General features: G+C 37.8%; 2 protein-coding genes across 5 annotated transcripts; both read right to left on the reverse strand.

The window, feature by feature from the left end:
- Positions 1–1,293: 1,293 nt before the first annotated feature.
- Positions 1,294–15,951, reverse strand: tfg (trafficking from ER to golgi regulator). 4 transcript variants are annotated; one of them, XM_038299669.1, is made up of 9 exons: positions 15,794–15,951; positions 12,680–12,894; positions 11,097–11,180; positions 9,229–9,375; positions 8,003–8,170; positions 7,770–7,919; positions 2,419–2,511; positions 2,259–2,326; positions 1,294–2,180 (listed from the first exon to the last, which is right to left on the reverse strand). In XM_038299669.1, the coding sequence occupies exons 2-9, from the start codon at positions 12,861–12,863 to the stop codon at positions 1,911–1,913; spliced, it is 1,164 nt and encodes a 387-aa protein (XP_038155597.1). In that variant the 5' UTR covers positions 12,864–12,894; positions 15,794–15,951; the 3' UTR covers positions 1,294–1,910. The 4 variants fall into 4 exon arrangements, with proteins under 4 accessions (XP_038155597.1, XP_038155596.1, XP_038155594.1 ...); XM_038299668.1 differs by having other exon boundaries at positions 1,294–2,326; positions 7,770–7,895; XM_038299666.1 differs by having other exon boundaries at positions 1,294–2,326.
- Positions 15,952–17,231: 1,280 nt separating this feature from the next.
- On the reverse strand, positions 17,232–19,982 carry jagn1a (jagunal homolog 1a). Its single transcript, XM_038299661.1, has 3 exons — positions 19,843–19,982; positions 18,183–18,282; positions 17,232–18,102 (listed from the first exon to the last, which is right to left on the reverse strand). The coding sequence occupies exons 1-3, from the start codon at positions 19,925–19,927 to the stop codon at positions 17,640–17,642; spliced, it is 648 nt and encodes a 215-aa protein (XP_038155589.1). The 5' UTR covers positions 19,928–19,982; the 3' UTR covers positions 17,232–17,639.
- Positions 19,983–20,556: the final 574 nt, after the last annotated feature.

The following is a 20,556-nucleotide window of genomic DNA, read 5'->3' on the forward strand; positions in this document are numbered from 1 at the left end:
ATTCTCACAAGAACCAAAACACCAATTAAACAATAAAACAGTGGGAGGAATTTCTATTCTAAAGAAAAATGAAGGAAGCTTGCAATCCAATCAGCACCATTAGGTCCTGTGACCACAAACAGCAAATAAAGCAGGTGAAGTGTCTTGCCCAAAGAAACGGACACAGACAGTGGGGGCTTGAACCAGCAACCTGATGATTGGCTTCTGAGCAACAGTCACCCTTAGCTCTAGCAGAAAATGCACATTCTTTGCACCACTAGGGGTTTATCTGTGACAGTCCCTTTAACTGGGATACAGAATCAGAAATACTTATATCTATATATATATATATCTATATATATATATATATATATATATATATATACCCTTAGTGGTGCAAAGAATATATATATATAGATATATATGTGTGTGTATATGTGTATATATATATATATATATATACGGTATATATATATATGTAGATATACACCTATATATATATACACAACCAACCACACAAGATAAAGATAAAATATATACACATATAGCTCTTCTGTATACATATGTATATATATATATGCATATGTAAAACTAAATCCAAGATAACCCCCATTAAAAATCTCAACTTGAACAGTTTCCTTCAGTCTTTATCGGTCAGTAAATATTCAGTTCAATCCAATTCAGTGTCTGTATATAGTTTTGTAAAACTGAACATTTTTAGAAAAAGCATTTCTTTCAATTTCATTGTTTCTCTGTATTGATCTATTTAATACATCCCCATAAAATTTAATAATTTTATTTTGAGACATGAAATATTTCATAAATGTTTTTAACTTTAACCTTAAAAAAAAAAAAAGAAAGTTCACTCAGGACAGTTACAAACAGACCAAAAAAAGTTATATAACCATAAGTTATAAACATGATGCGTCTGTATATAAAAACAGGAACAATCAATGTTATAAGGAAACATGCATACATTAAGAGTTTACTTCTTTCCAGCATAGAAAATAAAAAATGTGTTAACAGCCGAGAAGAGACGTTACGCTCCTCTAAATTATTAACAACCTCATGTATTTAGGCAGTTCCTCATGGCAGGCCAAACCACATACTCCCATGTCACAACTCACAGCCAACCACAACCCACAGGCAGGAAAACAAAGCAGGAATACCAGCATTACTGCAGTTTTTCCACAGCAGAGTGAGAAGCGGACGAGCCAAACCAAACTTCTTTTCAACTCACAAACCATAGAAAAAGAAGATTAGGAAAACAAAAACATAGGATATAAATGAGCACATTAAGAAAAGACAAACAGATCAAACTGGGTCTTAATTCTTTATTAGATTCAAGAGAAAAAAAAGGAAAAGTTAACATTTTTACATATACAGCTAATCTCACTTGAGAGGAATTTGATTTGATAATATTAGTAAAAACCAATGAGAACAGATATTAATACCAACATGGTGGTGAAGTTAATCAAACAGAGGAAAAAAAAAAAAGAAACAAAACTGAGTTTCTTTGTGATAGTGTCCTACACAGTAAGCTCACAGCTGTTAACTTCATCACCGACTCCGACCCCAATCGCAAAACACTTTATTAAGAAAAGGATGATAAACAGTTTGTGCAACGGCATGTTTTGGTCTCCGAAGTGTGTGCGCAGAGACGGGATGCTTTGTCACGATGATGGACACAAAAGGGCAGGAGGAGGAGCATACATCAGGGCCAAACAGAGAGGGGAGGACCAACAGCAAACAGACTGGGATAGAGTGGCGGCCGGTCTTTTTTCTTTAATAATTGGGCTTGATATTTGTATGGAGCACAGAGCAATAGACCTTTTCCCTGCACACATCTTAAACAGTTGGAGCCACATAATGGGGTGGAAGGGGGGGGGGGGGGGGGGGGGGGGTGTTGTTAGTATCACCCTAACCTTCTTTTACCGATACCCGGGACCGGGCTGAGTGTAGCCCTGGCCGTAATGGGGGCGATTGCGAGCGTAGGGGTTACCAGCGCCAGGTGGGGGAGTGACGGCAGTGCCTGGCGGCGGGGTGAATCCCGGGCGGGTTTGAAACCCCGAGCCGGGTTGGGAGCCAGCTGGCATGCTGTAGTTGGCAGGCTGGGAGCCCTGGGAGGTATAGTTTTGGGGAGGGAAGGCTCCTGGTGGGTATTGTTGAGCTCCCTGAGATGGATGAGGCTGCTGCTGTTGCTGCCCAGTCTGGAAGCCAGGAGTTGGGGCAGGACCAGGGCCTGGAGCCTGAGAGGAGGGCGGAGGGTAGTTCTGAAACTGCTGCTGCTGCTGCTGGGGCTGTGGAGGGCCAGGCTGAGGAGCCCCAGGCTGAGAACTATATCCAGCTAAAAAATAAGAGTTCTCATTAGTGTTCTCAATGGGTTAAATGAAGTGAAAACAGCAGCTGCCTGATTTTTTCTAAAGTCTTCCATCTTACCAGGGTACTGCATACCGTACTGCTGCTGCGGCGGTGCGCCTGGCTGCTGTGGAGGGTATCCACCTGGAGCCTGGTACTGCTGATACACCTGACCTGGAGATGCAGGTGCAAACGGCATTGTTACACAGTTATTACACACACTTTGACAATAAACTGGCTACCTACTACCCAATACCAATATAACCTCATTTACACACCCAGATGGATTAAAAGTGACATAAATGAAAGATCATTATGCCCCAATTTTTTTTTAGCTCAAACCCTAAATCTGACTGCCTTCAACTTACTTTGCATTGCAACATGCAGACTTCTCAGATTCTCCACTTTAGAAGCTTTCAAAATGTATTTATATAAAACAGAAAAAAAAGACGACCTGAAATATGTTTGTCTAATTATTTTAAAAAGATCAGAAGATATCTGATATGTCTGTATGATGGTCTGCTCAAATCTTAAGTAAGCATCTGAATTTCTAATCTTTTACTTTTTTATTCAAGAGAGGACAAAAACAAATCCTGTTCAAACACAAAACAGCTGTGTGATTTCAGATTTAGAAAGAAACACACAATCCATTGCTTGCTATACTAATTGATCACTTTTTCCATCAACTGTTCAGGTGTGTGACACACAAGCAAAAATTGGCAAACAAATGCTAGTCCTAAAAGAGTTCACAATCCTGCTTCCAAATGTCCAAGTTATGGAAAACAGTCCCCATGTAAAAAGGCTCTTCGAAAGATGTTCTGCTGTTCAGGAGTAAATAAAAACCAGCAGAAATAAATAGGAATAGATTTTATAGCCAGTTTCCTACTGCTGCTATGGCAAAGCATGGACCTGCAGATATTATTTGGTTCCTCTTCCAGAACTATAAAATATTTTAACTGAAATACGTAGAAGCAAAACAAAGCAAAGATATTTTTTCCTATAATGATTTCATAAGAAACCTGCGTAGAAAGCCAATTGCTGCCAGGTGTGTCAAATCAGATCAGTCGTGATCAATGATTAAAGAAGAAATTAGCAAAATTCCAGCACTAGGTGGGGCTAATGAGCACTGTCTGTGGAGGCTCCTTACCTCTACTACAGCTGCTTTTTGCTTGTTTTCTATGGCGTCACATTTATTTCAAAACACCTGTGAGCAAAATGAACACGCTTACATGTATGTAAACTACTGCTGCGCATGGTTCATCTATCACCTCCTCCCTATTTGGGCTTTGCAGACTTAGGCCCCGTCCACACGAAGATGAACCCTGGCCTAAACGCACAAATTTTTCACCAAACCAGCCTCTCATCCACACGAAGCCGGCGTTTCGGGGGTCTGTAAACAATCTTTTTTTTATTCAGCCTTCAGAGTGGGAAGATTTCGAAACGCCGTTTTCGCGTTTCCATCTTTACGCTCTAACCGCATATTTTTTTTTACACGCATGCGTCATAGCGTCGCCTCTAAACACGCATGCGCGACCAGTATCACAACAACAATGGCGCCGTTGCTAATGCTACTCACCCTGCTGTCGGGCTTACAACAGAATCTTCTTCTTCTGGAATATCTCCAGGAAGAACAGAGCAATATCGACGACATAGTTCAGCACCTGAATTTGACTTAACCACGAAAATGGACCCGCAGGGCAACCGTGTATAAATATTAGTTCGCATGCCCAACATTTCGTAGCTTATTTTTGCTTTGGCACCACAGCGCCACTTACAGGCCTGGCATAAATTTTGCAGCGTTTTCATGCATTCGTGTGGACGCTCACATTTATTTTACGTCTCCGTCTTTACGGCGAACGTTTTGGAAAATATCAGCGTTTCGTGTTCGTTTTGACTTCGTGTGGACGGGGCCACAATCACACAGGAAGTAGTGTCAGGAAGCCCTTGACTGACAGCTCGTCATCCATAAATGAAGACAACGGCTGGAAGCGGGTGAAGACGAGTGGTGGAGGCTTCGCCACTGTTTGTGGTACGCATGTCAGGAGACTTGACCAAAGTTCTTTACACTACATTCAGTCATTCACCCATTCAGCTACATGGTAGCCTCAGCTGCCCTGGGGCTCACTGACAGAAGCGGGGCTGCCGTACACTGGCGCCACCGGGCCCTCTGACCACCATCAGTAGACAGTGCAGGTTAAGTGTCTTGCCCAAGGAAACAACGACACTGAAAGTCAGAGCCGGGGCTTGAATCTTCAATCTTTCGATTTCAGGGCAAACTCCTACATCCAACGCCACTGTCGCCCCGTAAGTGTCAGGCTTACTTCCTGTGTCTGCAAGGCCCAATCAGGAGGAGGCTTACAGAAGAGCTTCATCTCCACCCAAACTGTCAAAATATGTTTTTCCTTCGTGCAAGAACAAAATTAGTCTGAGGGCAAAGATGCTTTCAAGAACACAGCCGTCCTCGAGTGTGACCGCTGGATAGAAACCCGAGCACGCGTGGGAAGATCTGGTGCACGGGGAGGGCAATTTTCTTAGTTTCTCGCGCAGGTGTGCTTTTGTTTTGCAATGTTAAATGACCCATGTGCAGAAGTAGTTTAACATACATGAGAGTATGTTTCTTTTGAAATAAATAAAATAAATGTGACATCATAGTTTTTCCTTTCCATTTTTTTCCTGCTCAATAATATATTTGAAAAGGGGAGATATGATAAAAATGTGCATTATTTGTAGTTCTCATTTCGTCAATTTTAAAAGGATTACAGATAGCCTACAACATTTTTTGGGGGTTGATTGTTATCTTTTTTTGTTCCAGCAGAGTTTTTAAAACATTCTCTGCTTTAAACAAAAAATAGCATTATAATTAGGGATGCACAATATAATCGGCCCCCTATCGGTATCGGCCTGTATCGACCTTTAACTGAATATCGGACATCGGCCACCCCACCGATATTTAACCTGATATTTGATCAGCTTCTGAGTTTCTAAAGTCAAAAAATAAAAATAAAAATACTACTTTTTCTTCTTCAAAAACTTCTTTTTTACAGACTTAAAAACTTCTAGAGACGAGGGAAAAAATATTGATACATTAAATTATCACAATGTCTTCATATGCTGATATATTGCCATTTAAAAACACCATATTAATCTCTTATCTTATCTTTCTCTTATCTTTTACTAATGAAATATTGCTATACATCATCGTTATGCTACGAAATCCCCCGAAAATTCACGAAATTTTTTCATATTTTTATATGTTGATATATTGACACAAGTGTCAGAAATGGACAACAAAACTGCTATTTTCAATGACTAATTATTTTTGTCCAGCTTTAACATCAGTATCGATATCGGTTATCGGCTACATGAGTTTTAAAATATCGGCATATTGGATATCGGCCAAAATCCCAATATCGTGCATCCCTAATTATAATAGTTATTAAAAAAAAATTAAGTTGATTTTAAATGATATATGGCCTTTTAATCCAGGGCGTTTTTAACACAGAGAGGTTTTTTTAGTAAAAAAGTTTTAATTCCATTTGCTTATTTTTTGTTTTTTTATTTGAAGATTTTATTCATCAATGAAAACATCAACCTAAAAGATGAAACGTGTCTCTCTGCAGCAGTGAGCTGTGCTTTTAGGGCTGGAATTAGGAAACCATTCAGAGGGCCACAAATGGCCCGCAGGTTTGGATTTAATAAATGTTAGAACAAAGGTAAGAATATTACAATATATTGTCTGAAGATCTCACGAAGCTCTGCACTAAAGACAAATACTTGGAGTTTGCTGCTGCCAAATTAACTTTTAAAAACTCTTTCAAAGACGTCATCTCCCATCTACTTGAACATGAACACAGTGATCTTTATTCTAAGAGAAGCCACATGTGTGAAAACATTTTTTTTCTGCCATTGCCATCATCTGGAGCCCATTATGACTTCAGGTATAAAGGAGTGATAGACGGGTCAGAACAATGATTTCACAGAAGGCATTTTTCCCTTTAGAAACCCAATCATGGATACAGAAAGAGTCATCGAAACAAAATCCTTTTTTGAAAAGATTAGTTCAGTCCAAACATAGATCTGTCTGTCTCATAAAGAAATGTCTACTTTTTCGTTCTTGCCCAAATTGAAATCCTTTCCTCGGTTCAATCAGGACCAGAAAAAACAAAGGGCAACATTTTTACCAGTTGTTCACAAATTGTTTTAACAGCGTTCTTGAGTTAACAAGCAGCCTAAGCTTCTATTTAAAGTGAACTTCTGGCTAGCGCAAGTGTTCTGTTGGCATCCAAAGTCTCATATTTTACTATATATTTTACTTGTGCACAGACTGGCTGCTCTGATTTGCCTCAAGGCTGTCAGACGGCAACCACAGAGAGCAGTAAGAGGGTTAAGAGAAGAAACCACAGCGTAAAAGAGCAGTCTGAACAGGGGTGGGTTTATTGTCTTTGTGTGCCAACCATCTGCAGCCTTGGATCTGAGGAGAATAAAACCTACAAGGACAAACTGCTCGTTACTGTATTGGGCCTGGAGACGTATTTAGAAAAAATATATATATTCTAATCACAGCTTTCAATGTATCAGAGGAAAATAAAATAAAATAAAATACTCTGTGCTGACATCATAGGGGGAAATGTTGGCTTTATTTAAATTCATATTCCTCCCAATCATGGTGAGCCAGGTTAAGTTCTGGGACTCCAGTCAGTCTCAATCACTTGTTTGATTAAAAAAAGCCATAATCATCTTTATTTTAGCGTCTATGCTTTGCTGTTAATGTCAGCAGCATGAGCAAAATTTATATTAAGTAGAAAGATTAAAAACACCTGAGAAAATACTCCCCCTCCCATCGTACACCATAGTCCACTATTAATCATGATCAGGTTTTTGGCTTGAGGACCGAACATGTCAGAGTCCAAGCTTACAAACCAGGGAGAGCAACTTTCTTATTAGTAACGTAGCCTCATTAGATACTTCTGCTTATTATTTGTTTGGGATTACAATGGAAATTTCTCAGCTCACAAAAAAAGTTGTGAACAAATTTTCAATGCAAACTAGAATGATAAAACGGGATCCAGAAATTACTTTCCCTGAACTATTTGATTTACTTTTCAAACTCTAAACTATTATGATCCAAAACTATCAATTTTCTAAAACAAACAGCAATTAAGCAACTTCAGCACATGAAAAAAATTAAAAATAAAGATACTTAAATCGGAGCTGAAGCATTGTCGGCGATCCAAAGAGATTATAAACTCTGCAAAAAGAACCAAATATTCCTCCAGACTAATCATAAAGCTTATTCTTCTGCTTATGTTAACCAGGCATATGTATACCATTTTCAAATAATACTATGGAATATGTCTAAAGTAGTTTGCACAAATATAAATGCGTTTATGAACTTAGTTTATCAGCAGAATCTTTGATGTCCCGTTTCTTACCATCAACTCCTGCTGGCGGCCCTTGTTGTACCCCAGCATAGGGACCCTGTGGCTGAGGCGGCACTCCTGGCTGAGGTGCTGCAGAGGAGGAGGAAGCAATGCTGTCAGGGGTCCCTGAGCGCTCCTCTGTGGCAACAGCAGGGGGAGCAACTAAATGGATGCAATTTATGGAGAAAAATGAATGCTTTGCAGGAAAACATCCCACCCATTAAAGGCTGAGTAGAGAGCAATACCTGGGGCCTGGTCCTCGCTCAGGCCAAAAGCAGAAATGACATTCTTGTTGACCTCATCCTGGTTTTTTAACGGGTCAAAAGCCGACATGCTGGCTGCGCTGACTGGAGGAGCCTGTTTCACTGTTGAATCTGCTGTCATAACTTTGCCTTCACGTCCATCCACTGATTCTAAGAGCAAAGGCACACAAGTTTCTTAAAAAGAGCTATTGCAGAAAGTAGAAGATATATATAGATTTTTTTTTCCTATCAAGATTATTCTCACTGTAATCTTGGAATTAATCTAGATTTAAATCCCTAATTTGAATTTTGCCAAAGGCATTTATTATATATGTAAGCTACCTCAAAAATTTTAAACAAAAGGTTTACTTTTTTATATTTCCAAAATCACATGTAATTTCGTCTTCTTAAGATTTTGACTTGTAGCTATCCACTGAGCGAGGAGATTGGTTAGCTTTGCTGATACAGCTGTGCTTATAGCTGCATCCATGTTAGCATGTCACGTTCAATGTGGTAATTTCACAGTCCGCCTACACAGGTTGGAAAACTGATTTGTTCTCGTCACCAGATATACATCCGGACTAAACTATCAAGGTGAAAATCATCCTTGGCACAGACCCAGCTCCCTACCCAACTGCTAGAATAGATTAACGGCAATACTTTTTTTAATCACCCGATAAGAGTCTGTCATGAACGCGGCACATTAACGCTGACAAAGGCCTATATATATATATATATATATATATATATATATATATATATATATATATATATATATATAGCTTAATGACTGTTTTACACAACAAAGCATTTAATTTCTGTTTTAAACACAGACAGCTACCAGTGGTCAGTATCAGATTTACAAAAATAAACCAAGAATAGACTCTTATAAAATCTTTGACGTGGATCCACAAGAGCCTTATTTTGCTCTTGTGAAGAAATGTGGTTAAGCAAGACCACAATCAATCTGGAGAGAACAATCGACTGCAGGAAATGCAGAAAGCTGCTGCAGACATGGTAAAAAAAAAAAAAAAGAAAAGAAAACAGCCTTTAACCATTTTATAAACTGTCTCAGTATGGCGCCAGTGTCTGTTTGGGACACAAATTTGGTTAAGTGAGTGTAAAACAAGACAAAGCGACTTTTGGGGAGTTTCTAGTCTTACCAGAGGGAAAGAGAACAAAAGAAACCTGCAATGTGTAAAAGTTGGACCTTAGGGTGAAAGGCTCACCATTGTGAGGTGCTGCAGAAGTCATTCCAGGCTCTGAAGGAGGCTCCAGGCTGTCCAGAAGGTTGTTGACTTTATTCCTGAGCTCAATGAGCTCCCTGCGTAGGTACTTCACTTGGCTGGATTCCAAAGGCCGTGGCTGACCATTCACTGCAGGTAAACCAACCAAGAAGGCCCAAATAAAAAAAAAAAATAAATAAAAATCAGATGCGATGGCTTAACCAATCTTTAAATTTTCCATTCGTCAAGTGAGTTGCCATATTCTCCACATTCTTAGCCAGACTTCGTGAGAAGCAAAATAAATCAATTTAAAATGCTAATGTCAGTTAAATTCCCCAGAAATTGAGTCACCAGGCAGTGGATCAGCTTATTCTGAAAAGGCTTCAAGCTGTGAGAAAACTAAAGCTGTACTGCCCTCTAGTGAGCAGTTGATGATATTATCTACAGCAAAAAAATATGCTCTGTTATAGAAAAAAAACGTGGCCTAGATTTTGGTTAAATAAACGTACAAAATAATATCTTTGAGTTTTTGCCTGCGTTGGATATCAAATGAGAAGAAAGAGCTGTAAGAAAATGTGGTGAGAGAAGCAAAGACCTTTGGAGCTTCAACCATAACTCAGCGATTAAGCTTAAAAATCAAACCTCCGATTTTTTCCTACTAAATACAAACAATCAATTTTGTTTTCTCTCTTAAGTTTCCATTATTTTCAAAAACTAGCTCTTATTTCAAATCCCTCCCTCTGAGATGTGACCTTAATTTAAAAGGCAATTCAATTTAAGGGAAACATGTTTGTAAAGCAGTAATATCTCACAACACAAAATAATAATAATTGAACTCATTAATCTCTCACTGGAGAAATTCCCCTCTGCGTTTGACCCATCCCCTTTGGAAGCAGTGGACTGCCATTGTGCGGCCCCTGGGGAGCAGTGTGGGGTTAAGAGTCTTGCTCACTGACCCACAGTGGCAGTCTGTGGGAGTGGGGCTTGAAATCAGAACCTCTGGGAGCCAAGCACAATGACATAACCACTAGGCTGCCACTCCCCAAATGAAAAATGAAAATATAACCAAATGTTTGCAGCTAGTGCTATGGCACAGTAAGCTATTTTATCAGTTATGAGTAGACATCTATACTTAGAACACTAAGCATTGTCAGGGACTCCTCACACCCCCTCCGTGAACATGTATAGGTGCTGCAGCAGGCAGACGCTACCTCAGCGTTGAAATCAGACCAACCACACTGCTGTTAAAAATCTAAGCTTATAGACCTCTCATTAGTGAACCTGTTTAACGTCTTGATATACTAAGTAGTGATGATTCCAGGGAAACGCTGTCTGGTTTTAATGTATTATATAATCTGCTAATTTAAAATACAAACTGATTTTACTAATGTTGCACACAGCAATACAAAACATTCAGTAACCACATGGTTAGGCTGGTTTGCTGAATTAGTCTCTCCTATGACCGTCAGCAGTTTTAAAGTGTTTCTGTGTGTGCAGAAAATTACCCTGAATGCAAAGTCAATGTTTTTTTCAAAAACAATGGCCACTTTTATCCGTGATCTTCCCATTGTCAACTGACTGAAGAATAAATGGAATGGACATGTTTCTATTTTTTAGGGTGTAACCTTGGTTATGTTGGCCTTCCTGAGTTCAAAAACATAATCTATGCATTCAGAGTAGAAACCCCTCCCCGAAGAAATTGAATCTGCAGAACAAGTTTATCTTAACGGCTCAAAGTTAAGGTTTCGCTGTGAGAACACAAATGCTCGGCCACCCTCTGGTGACTGGCTGATGAAATGTCCCGTGGCTAGAAAACCTGCTCAGTTTCTGGAAAAAAAATTTTTAGAAACGCAGCAGGAAAAACAACTCACCAAATAATGTCAGTTTGAGTATTCTACTGCACTGGATTGCAAATGAGAGGTCAGAGCTGTCAAAAATGGTGATGAGGTCATCATCTGTAAACAGAAAGAAGTGAAATTAAAATTATATTACTTACAGAGAAAACGAGCTGAAATTATAATTTATTATCCTCCTTTTTTCCATGATGATAACGAGAACTTACGAGCTAAACATGGATCTTAGATGATGCAAACATGACGAGTCAAAGGTGTTAGTTTTGGTTAATGGGTGAAAACGAATAAAAATGTTAGCAGGTGATCTATCAGACATTTAGAACTCATCATTGTGCTGTAATCTGTTAGATAAGCTAAGCAGAATCAGTCGTGCTGCTGCGTCTGGTTTGGTCGCACCCAGCGTGCAGCGATGCACTTTCTGCATGACCACAGATGAATCATAGCAGCAGCGACAGGGGTGAAAATAATCCGGAATGATCCGGTACTGCAAGCTCAACTCTGCTCTTCCAGCTGTGCTAGTGCGGAAATGCGTCTTTACGCGCACTTAGCTTTGAGTCTGCGCTTTACGCTCCACACCGATGGTTTGCTCAGATGCACAGCATTTATATTGTAAAAACACTCTACAGTACAGTATTTTATTTGTTTTTTTAATACTGTCCCTTATTTTGTTTTTTTTATACACTTTTTAAGGCCCACATTTGTCTGACCACTTTTTGCTGCTGTACCACCACCATTTTTTCATTGTGGGACAATAAAGGGATTTTCTATTCCATTTAAACATTTTAGTTCACATATTTTCCAAATTTCGGTCCGGATTTCAATGCCAGTACAAGGCTATTATGTAGTTTCTCTGTGCATATTTTTTTATATCATACCCCTATGAATTTAAATATACTTTGACCCCTGAGCAGTGGTAACCAAGGGGCAAATTCTTAGAAATAAAGACAAAATTGCCAAATTGTAAAAAGAAGAATGTTTTTGTTCTTCGCTTTTTTGGAGTACTGAAGATTGATCTGTGTGTCATGCATAATTCATAGTAAATCAGGAAGTATTTGCTTTTGGATGAAAACCTTGTATATCCTTTATTGTACATTTTGTCAGCTTGTCTGTCTGCTATATTAACCAACATAAAGGGCTTGAACTACGTCTGCTATTTTCACAACTTCTGTGAGACAATTTGTATAATGTAGGGCTTTAATTCTTAAAAAGTTTATTTGAATTCTATAAATCATGGTTTTCTGCCAACAGCAACGATGTTGGCATGGCAGCATTCTATACCTACCAATCGTAGTATCTAGGCAAGAGCTGTCAGTCTGGTAAAGAATTCGGTTGTTACTCAAAATTTTAAAGTTTAGCTGTTTTTTGAAGTGCAACATAAAACTGGATAAAACTAGACTTTGAGTTTTACTCGAATAAAACTGGATTAAAACTATCACATTAATGACTAAAATGTGACTAAAACTTAAAATAGTTTTCGTCCTGAGGATAAAAACAAAGGCAAAATCTAAGATGGTGTCAAAAACAACACTGTCACACTGCTATGGTAAAGATACAAACTTTGGGTGAAATTGGCCTCCATGTGTGGAATGAAAATGATTCACCTTCATCTTTGTATTTGATGGTAACCTCATCGTTACTCTGCAACTTTCCCCTGAAGACGCGCTGCATCATCAGCACGAGCTCATCATATGTGATGTCTTCATTGTGTATGGGGATGCGTCTAATGTCATCACCCAGCTGGGCTTTGATGATCAGCTTGCCACTCAGGTCCAGCTGGCCGTTCATGGTGCCGTCTGATCTCTACTGCTCCCACTGCCTTAAAATCAAAGAAAAGGGGTCATTTCAAATGTAACACCAACAAATCAGCCAACAAAACCTTGTTTCTAACCATCTAACTATAGTTTCTAGCTATTAAAGATAATTGTAAAATTTAGCCATAACTATTATTTCTATATTCAGCCGTTCATTTGCCTGTAAAAAAAAAATGTGTTTGCAGACTATACCCTGATTTCAAACCTGTTTGGTGAACGCTTCTTTCTCTATGTGCAACGACGTTCCAAAAATTGCTGTGTGATTATATAATAGGCCAAAAATGTGGAGCCGAAATAACTGCAAAGTAGGTTAGCATGTCAGGCAGGTGAGTGCAGTAAGAAGCATGTAGGACTGAAATATGTTTCAGTGGAATGGTAACCTGTGTTTAGCTTTTGTCATTTTGGCTGATTAAATTTGTTTTTATATATATATATATATATATATATATATATATATATATATATATATATATGCTTGGCATATTGTAGTAAAACTGTCAAAGAAATTCAGTAAACTGAAGAGTCTAAGGGTCAAACATCAGCCTGTGAAGTGGCAGAGATAGTGACCAGCTGTAACAAATCATGTTGACTTTGACCAAAACGCTCATTGTCATCGATAACAACAGTCATAATGATTTGATAAAATCATTAGGGTTACTTTTATTGTTTCTAACTAAACCTCTATTATACATATTCTTATTTTAATAAACTAAACAAATTCCTCTTAAAAACAATTCATTAAAAAAAACTGATCTTCTCAGACTTTGCCTTTAATTTCCTTCGATTTTAATAACGCATTTAAATACATATTAATGTCAGATCTAAACAGTGCTGCTAAGAAAGTTATGGTGAACAGTAGGGATGGGAATCGAAAACCGGTTCCTGTTCAGAACCGGTTCCGTATTTTCCGATTCCATGGCATCGTTTGGCAGCTCGCTGAACGATTCTTTTTTCGATTCCCGCAGCACCAGAGCCTAGAGCGCCGGCTCTGGGGAGCACGACTTACGTCACTTTTTTTTACGTACGTTACGTAAGTTACGCAAGTTATGCAAGTTACGCAATTTGGAAATAACTATTCGAGGAGGAAGACAGCGAGCTGCGGTCACTTTTTGAATCAAAGCCCCGTCTTTCCTTAGCCCAGAGGGTAGATCAGGAAATCCAGCTCTATAAAAGCTTGCCCTCCATCCCCTGCAGGGATAGCGCCACTGTGGTGGTGGAACAAGCAAGATACGCTGCCCTTGCTATCTGGACTGGCTGAAAACTACCTCTGTGTGCAGGCTTCCTGCACCCCATCTGAGAGGGTGTTCTCCACGGCTGGAGACACCATAAGCCCTGAAAGATCCTGTATCCTTCCAGAAAAAGCAGATATGCTCATCTTTCTGCAAAAGAACTGTTAATTTTCCCTACTACTGTTTTATAATTAGTATTTTTTGTTATTTAAAATAGGTTATTATCCCATCATTTGTTATTAGACATTGTTGGTTATTAAGTTTGTTCTTGTATTCATTTTTAATTTAAACACAGATGTTACTCCAGTTTCACATTTCCTGTGGACATCTTGATCTTGTTGAGTTTGTAAGATTGTGCAATAGTTAAGTAAACAAAGTTGATTCTGATAATCAAACTGTTTGTTCTCCTTTTTCCCCCAAATTGGAATCGAAAAAAGAATCGATAAAGAATCTAATCGTTTCATAGAATCGAAAAGGGAATCGGAATCGTGAAAATCTTTTCAATTCCCAACCCTAGTGAACAGTATAAAACGAAAATGACAGAAAATATATTTTAATAGTATATTTTTAATCACTGCTGACAACTGAACAAGAGCATCTATGACATTTACTGATTAATAGACCTAAAAATATTAGTGAATAAAGCACTTTGTAACTGTACAACTGCATTACTGTAGTGAATCTGTATTTGTATTTTTAGAGCAGCATTTGACCCCATAAAATTAAAAAGAACAGCCTGTCCCCAACATAAAAAAAAACATATTTTTTAACACTTTTCAGCAGGATTCTGATCTCCATCAAATAAGAAAAACTACCCAATATTAAGATAAATATGAAATCTATCTAGCCAATCCCTCGTTAACATCAAGTGTGATCTAATATGTCAGTTTTTATCTTTCTGTATATTCTGCATCTGAGGATTTAAGCCGAACAAAACCCTCCTGTGGATTTATTTGCAGAAAATCCCACAGCTCTGGCTGTCCTGGAACAGATGAATAATTGGCTGGATGCTAAGGATTGTTATGTAGCTAACGCTTAGCACACAGGCAGAACAAATAGCGACAGCAAGAAACTGGTTGATTCCCTCATTTTGCAGACCAAAAATTTATGGAAACTTAACGAATAAGATGTCGGCAAAAGGCATCCTTGCTTTGCTTCGTCAAAAAAACACCAAAATTAGCATAAAACAACGCATTAAACGGTGAAGTTTGACAATCCAGGCCTCTTCAGTACTTGATTGGAAGCTGTTTACAATAGAAATTATTTAACCTGAACAAACTAAGTTAAGTTATACGTTAGAAATTCTATATATCACTATAAACCAGTATATGATCATTTTAATGTATTTTTCGTTTATAACAAACGTCAGGGAAGAGCTACTTTGTATCCGTCTATACGTTTAACAGGATTACACATAGATAAAACAGTCAGTTTTTATAATTTGCAATAAATAAGAGTGATATCGGTCTAAATTTGATTCAACATTATACATGTGAGCAATTTAAAGTGAAATTTTGATGAATCAGTCTCGCGCGGATAGCTACGGCTACATAGCTAGCTAACCAAACCCTATCCAGCTAGCACTAACAACACAGTCTAAGCTCATTGACTGACTGATAACACAGAAAATGCTTTATAATTACAGCCAAACATTCCACCAAATATGACACGTTACCTGAATCAGACGACTTTACCACGCTTTGTTTCACAGGGTTTCCCAAAATCGTGAAACTCTACTTCGTTAGCTGGCCTAGCTAAGCAAGGAACCAGCACTAGGAAGTGTCACTCGGACTGTCAACGTCAGCCAGTACGTGGCACTCCCTCTGCGCATGCGCACTGCGTCCAGAACGGAGAGCATTGAACCATAGACTACTCCTCTCTTCATTGCAGGGATGGACGGGCTCAAATTACATTTCATTGAAAGAGATGATTTCATTGTCAATTACTTCAACAACATAAAATCCTTTGCAATTGTGCATAATCCTCTCCGCTGCACAAAGTATTAGGATTTCCCATTAAACAAGAACTGCTCCTTGGGATCCCCCCTCCTTTATTGTTATTAAATACACACACAGCCAGTTTAAACAAACCAGTATATAGGTTTGCATTCTAAAAGACCAATTAAAGCATTCCCAGGACAAAATTTAAAATCTTTTTAAGATCAGACAAAAAAAAAAACAAAGATATAATTAAATAGCAGTTATTACTCCTTAAGGTTAAACTGTCCCTTAACCCTTTATAGGGCAAATTAGCCTTTCTAATCCCTTGCATGCACCTTACAAATGTAGTCTCCCCCCACCCCCGTCCCTCAGTGAAGTCTAGAAGCACATGATCTATATCCACCCATTCAGCAAAGATACTGCTACATGGCTGTACATTTTGGTATTTGAGCTTTTAGATGAGCCTGTGAATGATATATTACGTACTGTAAATTAAGTTGAAAAAATAGTTATCAAGTTAAGAAAAAAAGGTAAAAATGTAAATGCTCATTGGAGCAGTGGGTACCACTGGTGCCTTGCACGTTGATTTTCAATGTATTTCACTGAGTGCCTTATAAAGGGTTAAAAAGAAACTATCATATGTTAAGAAATGGAATTGGGTATCTAATTAAATTCAGATTTGATATAAATGTAAATGGAAAATCCATTCACACACAATAAAAGTCAAAAATAAATCTACAATGTCAGTTAAGTAGAATAAAATGTCCCGCAAAATGGTCAAACACATTTTCAGTCTGGAGTTAGCTGCACTGTTGTGGTAATAACAAACTATTACCTGCAAAAACTGTATTTATTGTTTTCAAATCTCTTCTAAGCTTACTTTAATTTCTCCCAGTATCCAAAGAAGTGTCCCAGAACTCCATATTCTTCTGTTCTTCACTCTTTGTATAAAGTCACTATGATAATTTATCAAATGCTGAATATTTATGCTTTTCAATTGTACTCATGCTAGTCACTCAAGCAAAGAGACATGTTTCCTGCATAGGAAATTTTGCTTCCTTTTATTTTAGAACGAGCATTTTGTTTTTGAATAAAGTCAACTATGTTACCAAAACCAAATGTGTTACCATACACAACGAACTAGTACCATGGGGATGCTTAGAAGACAGAAGCTCAGAGGATTATATTTGTTTCTTTAATGACTGATTTTAACTGAAAACAACTGTATGATTATACATAATTTACATAACATGACATAATCAAATTGGACAAACTGTATACATTTACAGATTATGTGTCTTTATTGTAGTGTAAGTATGACCTTACAACTAATCATTGTAACCTGAGTAGTCTCTATCTTTAAAAAAAAAGTCAAAGCCAGCTTAATATTGAAGCAGGTGCAATGTTTTCATTAGTAATTGCTGAGATTAGATTCAAGCAAAGCAGCTGCTTTAAATAATGACTGCTTTTCTACTATCTTAAATATATTATGCTGTGGGACATTTTTGACCAAATGAATAGACCTATAATCTATAAAAAAAAAAAACATAAATTTTACAGTAGCAAATATTTCTCTTACAATCACTTTTTCTTCTTTTCCTGTGTGGCATCAAACCATGAATCTAACAGTTTTTTCATGTAATAAATCTGCCATGCATGCACTTGAATGGCAACAACCATTATGACGTACATAACAGTCACAGCGGAGAAGCCAAAAATGAAGCGGTAAGCTTTTCCATGGCGATAGAGCTGCTGGGCTAACGGAAACATCTCCATGCCTCCATAAATGAGAGGTGCCACAGAGAAGAGCCCTGCACTGATCAAAGACATGACCAGGTAGCTGATGTTGTTCTTTGGGATTGACAGACTGCTGCAGAACAGTGGAATGATGCTGAGGAGGTAGGGGTACTCCCACTGATAAGGTATGGACACTGTGTCATGTGACACCAGGCTGAGATGGCTCACAGTCACTTGTGCAGCCACCAGCAACCAGATCAGAAGGTGGACCCAGTTCAGCTTGCGCACCTCTGACTTCAGCGAAGCACTGAAACATAAAAAGTCAACATTAAGACTTTTATTTCTATATAAAAAGGGAAATATTAGACAAAGAAGCAGTTCACTTGCCTCATCTGGTATTTTGGGGCCACCTTCTCTCTGTGTTTGAAGTCAGTTCCATTTGTACTGACTGTTCTAAGGCCAACACGGGACGTCATTTCGTACAATCCTGTATCCATGGAAAGACTGATTAGATTAGATAAGTAGACAGACAGACAGACAGACAGACAGACAGACAGACAGACAGACAGATGTCATGAGCCTCTTGTCTGTTAATGCTTTTCTTTTCCAGTCTTGTCATTTTAGGAGGATAGCAATTTTTAACAGTAGTTTTGTGTCTTTACTAAACTCTTCTCAAACTGCTTTGTGCTTGTGATGTTCAAAGCAGAAGCTATCAGTGGCGGCTGGCCAATAGAGGGCGCTAGGGCGCAACCCAACCCACCCAATAACCTTGATTAAGTCATAAAAAAACAAATTGAAATTAAATTAGAAAATTAAAATATTTCAAAATATATTTATATATACTTTTTAGATGTGCAAATAAAGCATCATTTCATTTTTCTTCGGATCGGTAAAGTATTGCCGCCATAGGCACTAAAATGTTTGCCCATTGACTCTTGTTAAAAGTTGTACATGTGCAACGCTTTATTCTGCTTTCCCTGATTTAAAGAACTTTTCAGAAAATGCAAAGAAGAATGAACAATGTGAGATTTCCATGGAATAATGTAGTGCACTTTTCCTAGATGTTTGTTAATTTGCATAGTTGCTCTTAAATAAACACATTCTCAGAAAATAAATAGTTTTTATATATTAAAAAAAATATATAGCTGACTAATAGTTTCTCTGTTTTTAAACTGGTACATTTTTTTTAGGTTTGTGACGCCATATTGGATCATGAAGAACACAGATTTGCCTTCACAAAGCCTCAGAAGGGAAAGATTTATGTTCAAAAGGTAAACCTGTACATGAAATTATTTTTTGTTTTTATTAGGTGTTTTTAAAATGTTTTTTGTTGTTGACATTCATATAAATATACTGATGTGATAAATTAGTATAAGTTTGATTGGTTTTTGGTGTTAATCTATTTTGCTTTTGTAGCCCCCTTGGAGAAAACTCCACCAGCCACCACTGGAAGCTACACCCACCTGCTGTGGTCACTATTCTGGATTTAATATTAAGATTATATTAAAGTCAGTTGGTGGTTCTGTATTTTGTTTAGATGAATTTTGGTTATTTAATAAAGATATAAATAGATGCCAAACCTTTCAGACTTCATAAAAAAATCAAAGCAAAATTCAAATTTGATTTATACAAATCTGACCCAAAATATCCAAATAAATGATACTGAATATGTTGGTTATATAAATATATAATACTAGTGAATATGTGTATATATTTATTGGTTTCACTTTTATACCCAAAAAACGATTCCAACAGCTTTAGAAAGCGTCTGTTATTACACGGTGGGTCTAAGGTTAGGTTTAATCTATAACTCGGTACAATAGCAGATATGCATGTAAATATATTAACTGCTGCTTAGTAATAAACATTAAAGGGCCGATAATAATATGGGTGTTATGAAGCAGGTTAGCGCATTAGCTGCTCTGGCTATTTCCTGTATTTGTCTGGACCAGCATTAAATACTGGACTAGCTGGGAGTTAGCCCCCTGAACGGTGCTTAAAGGTTGAGTTTTAAACGCGTTTGTTTTATCGGAGCGTTTTTACTTACCTCTCTGGACGGGCTTGGTGGATAATTTGATGAAACAAAACGTCTGATGAAAAAGGGAGACACGCTGCAATGCGCACGCGCACATCCGGATCACAGCATCAGCATCTCCTCTGAACCCAGCCGGTTCAGTCTTTGATCTCTGATCGAAGGACACCAGCAGCGACATTGCATTAAGTTTTTTTTATGTTTATTTTGTTTTCCCATGGTTTAAATAAATCCAGTTATGCTATTTCCAATAAAATAAAATATGCAACATATATAACACGGTGTAGGAACCAATATTGTTTTGTTAATAATTTAAAAAGTTTTTTGTTTTTGTGCATAATCTAGCACAATCTGTTATGAGATTATGTTTTTTTGGTTATTTAGTCATGTTCCTTTGTTTTCTGTTAGTTATGATTAATTGGGCTGAATTATTTTTTCGAATAGGCTGTCAATGGTAGGACCAGCATGAATCTGGGTGGGCTTATGGTTTTTTTACCCAGCACAAGAGAAACATGGAGAAAATGTTTGTCTTTTTCTGCTTGTTTGTCTGACGAGAAATAAAACTGAGAAAACTAAAGGAGTTTACCTGGAACATTTTTTCATTTGCCTGGGTAAAATTAGTCCATGGTTCATCTGTGGCCTTTGTTGATTTCCACTTCATTTGTGTCATCAAAAGCTGGGCCACAACATACGGCTTCTAATATAAACATAGTTTAAGTTTACTTTTGA

The sequence above is a fragment of the Cyprinodon tularosa genome, unplaced genomic scaffold (assembly GCF_016077235.1).
Source record: "Cyprinodon tularosa strain WSP-4 unplaced genomic scaffold, ASM1607723v1 ctg432, whole genome shotgun sequence".
Classification (NCBI taxonomy): domain Eukaryota; kingdom Metazoa; phylum Chordata; class Actinopteri; order Cyprinodontiformes; family Cyprinodontidae; genus Cyprinodon; species Cyprinodon tularosa.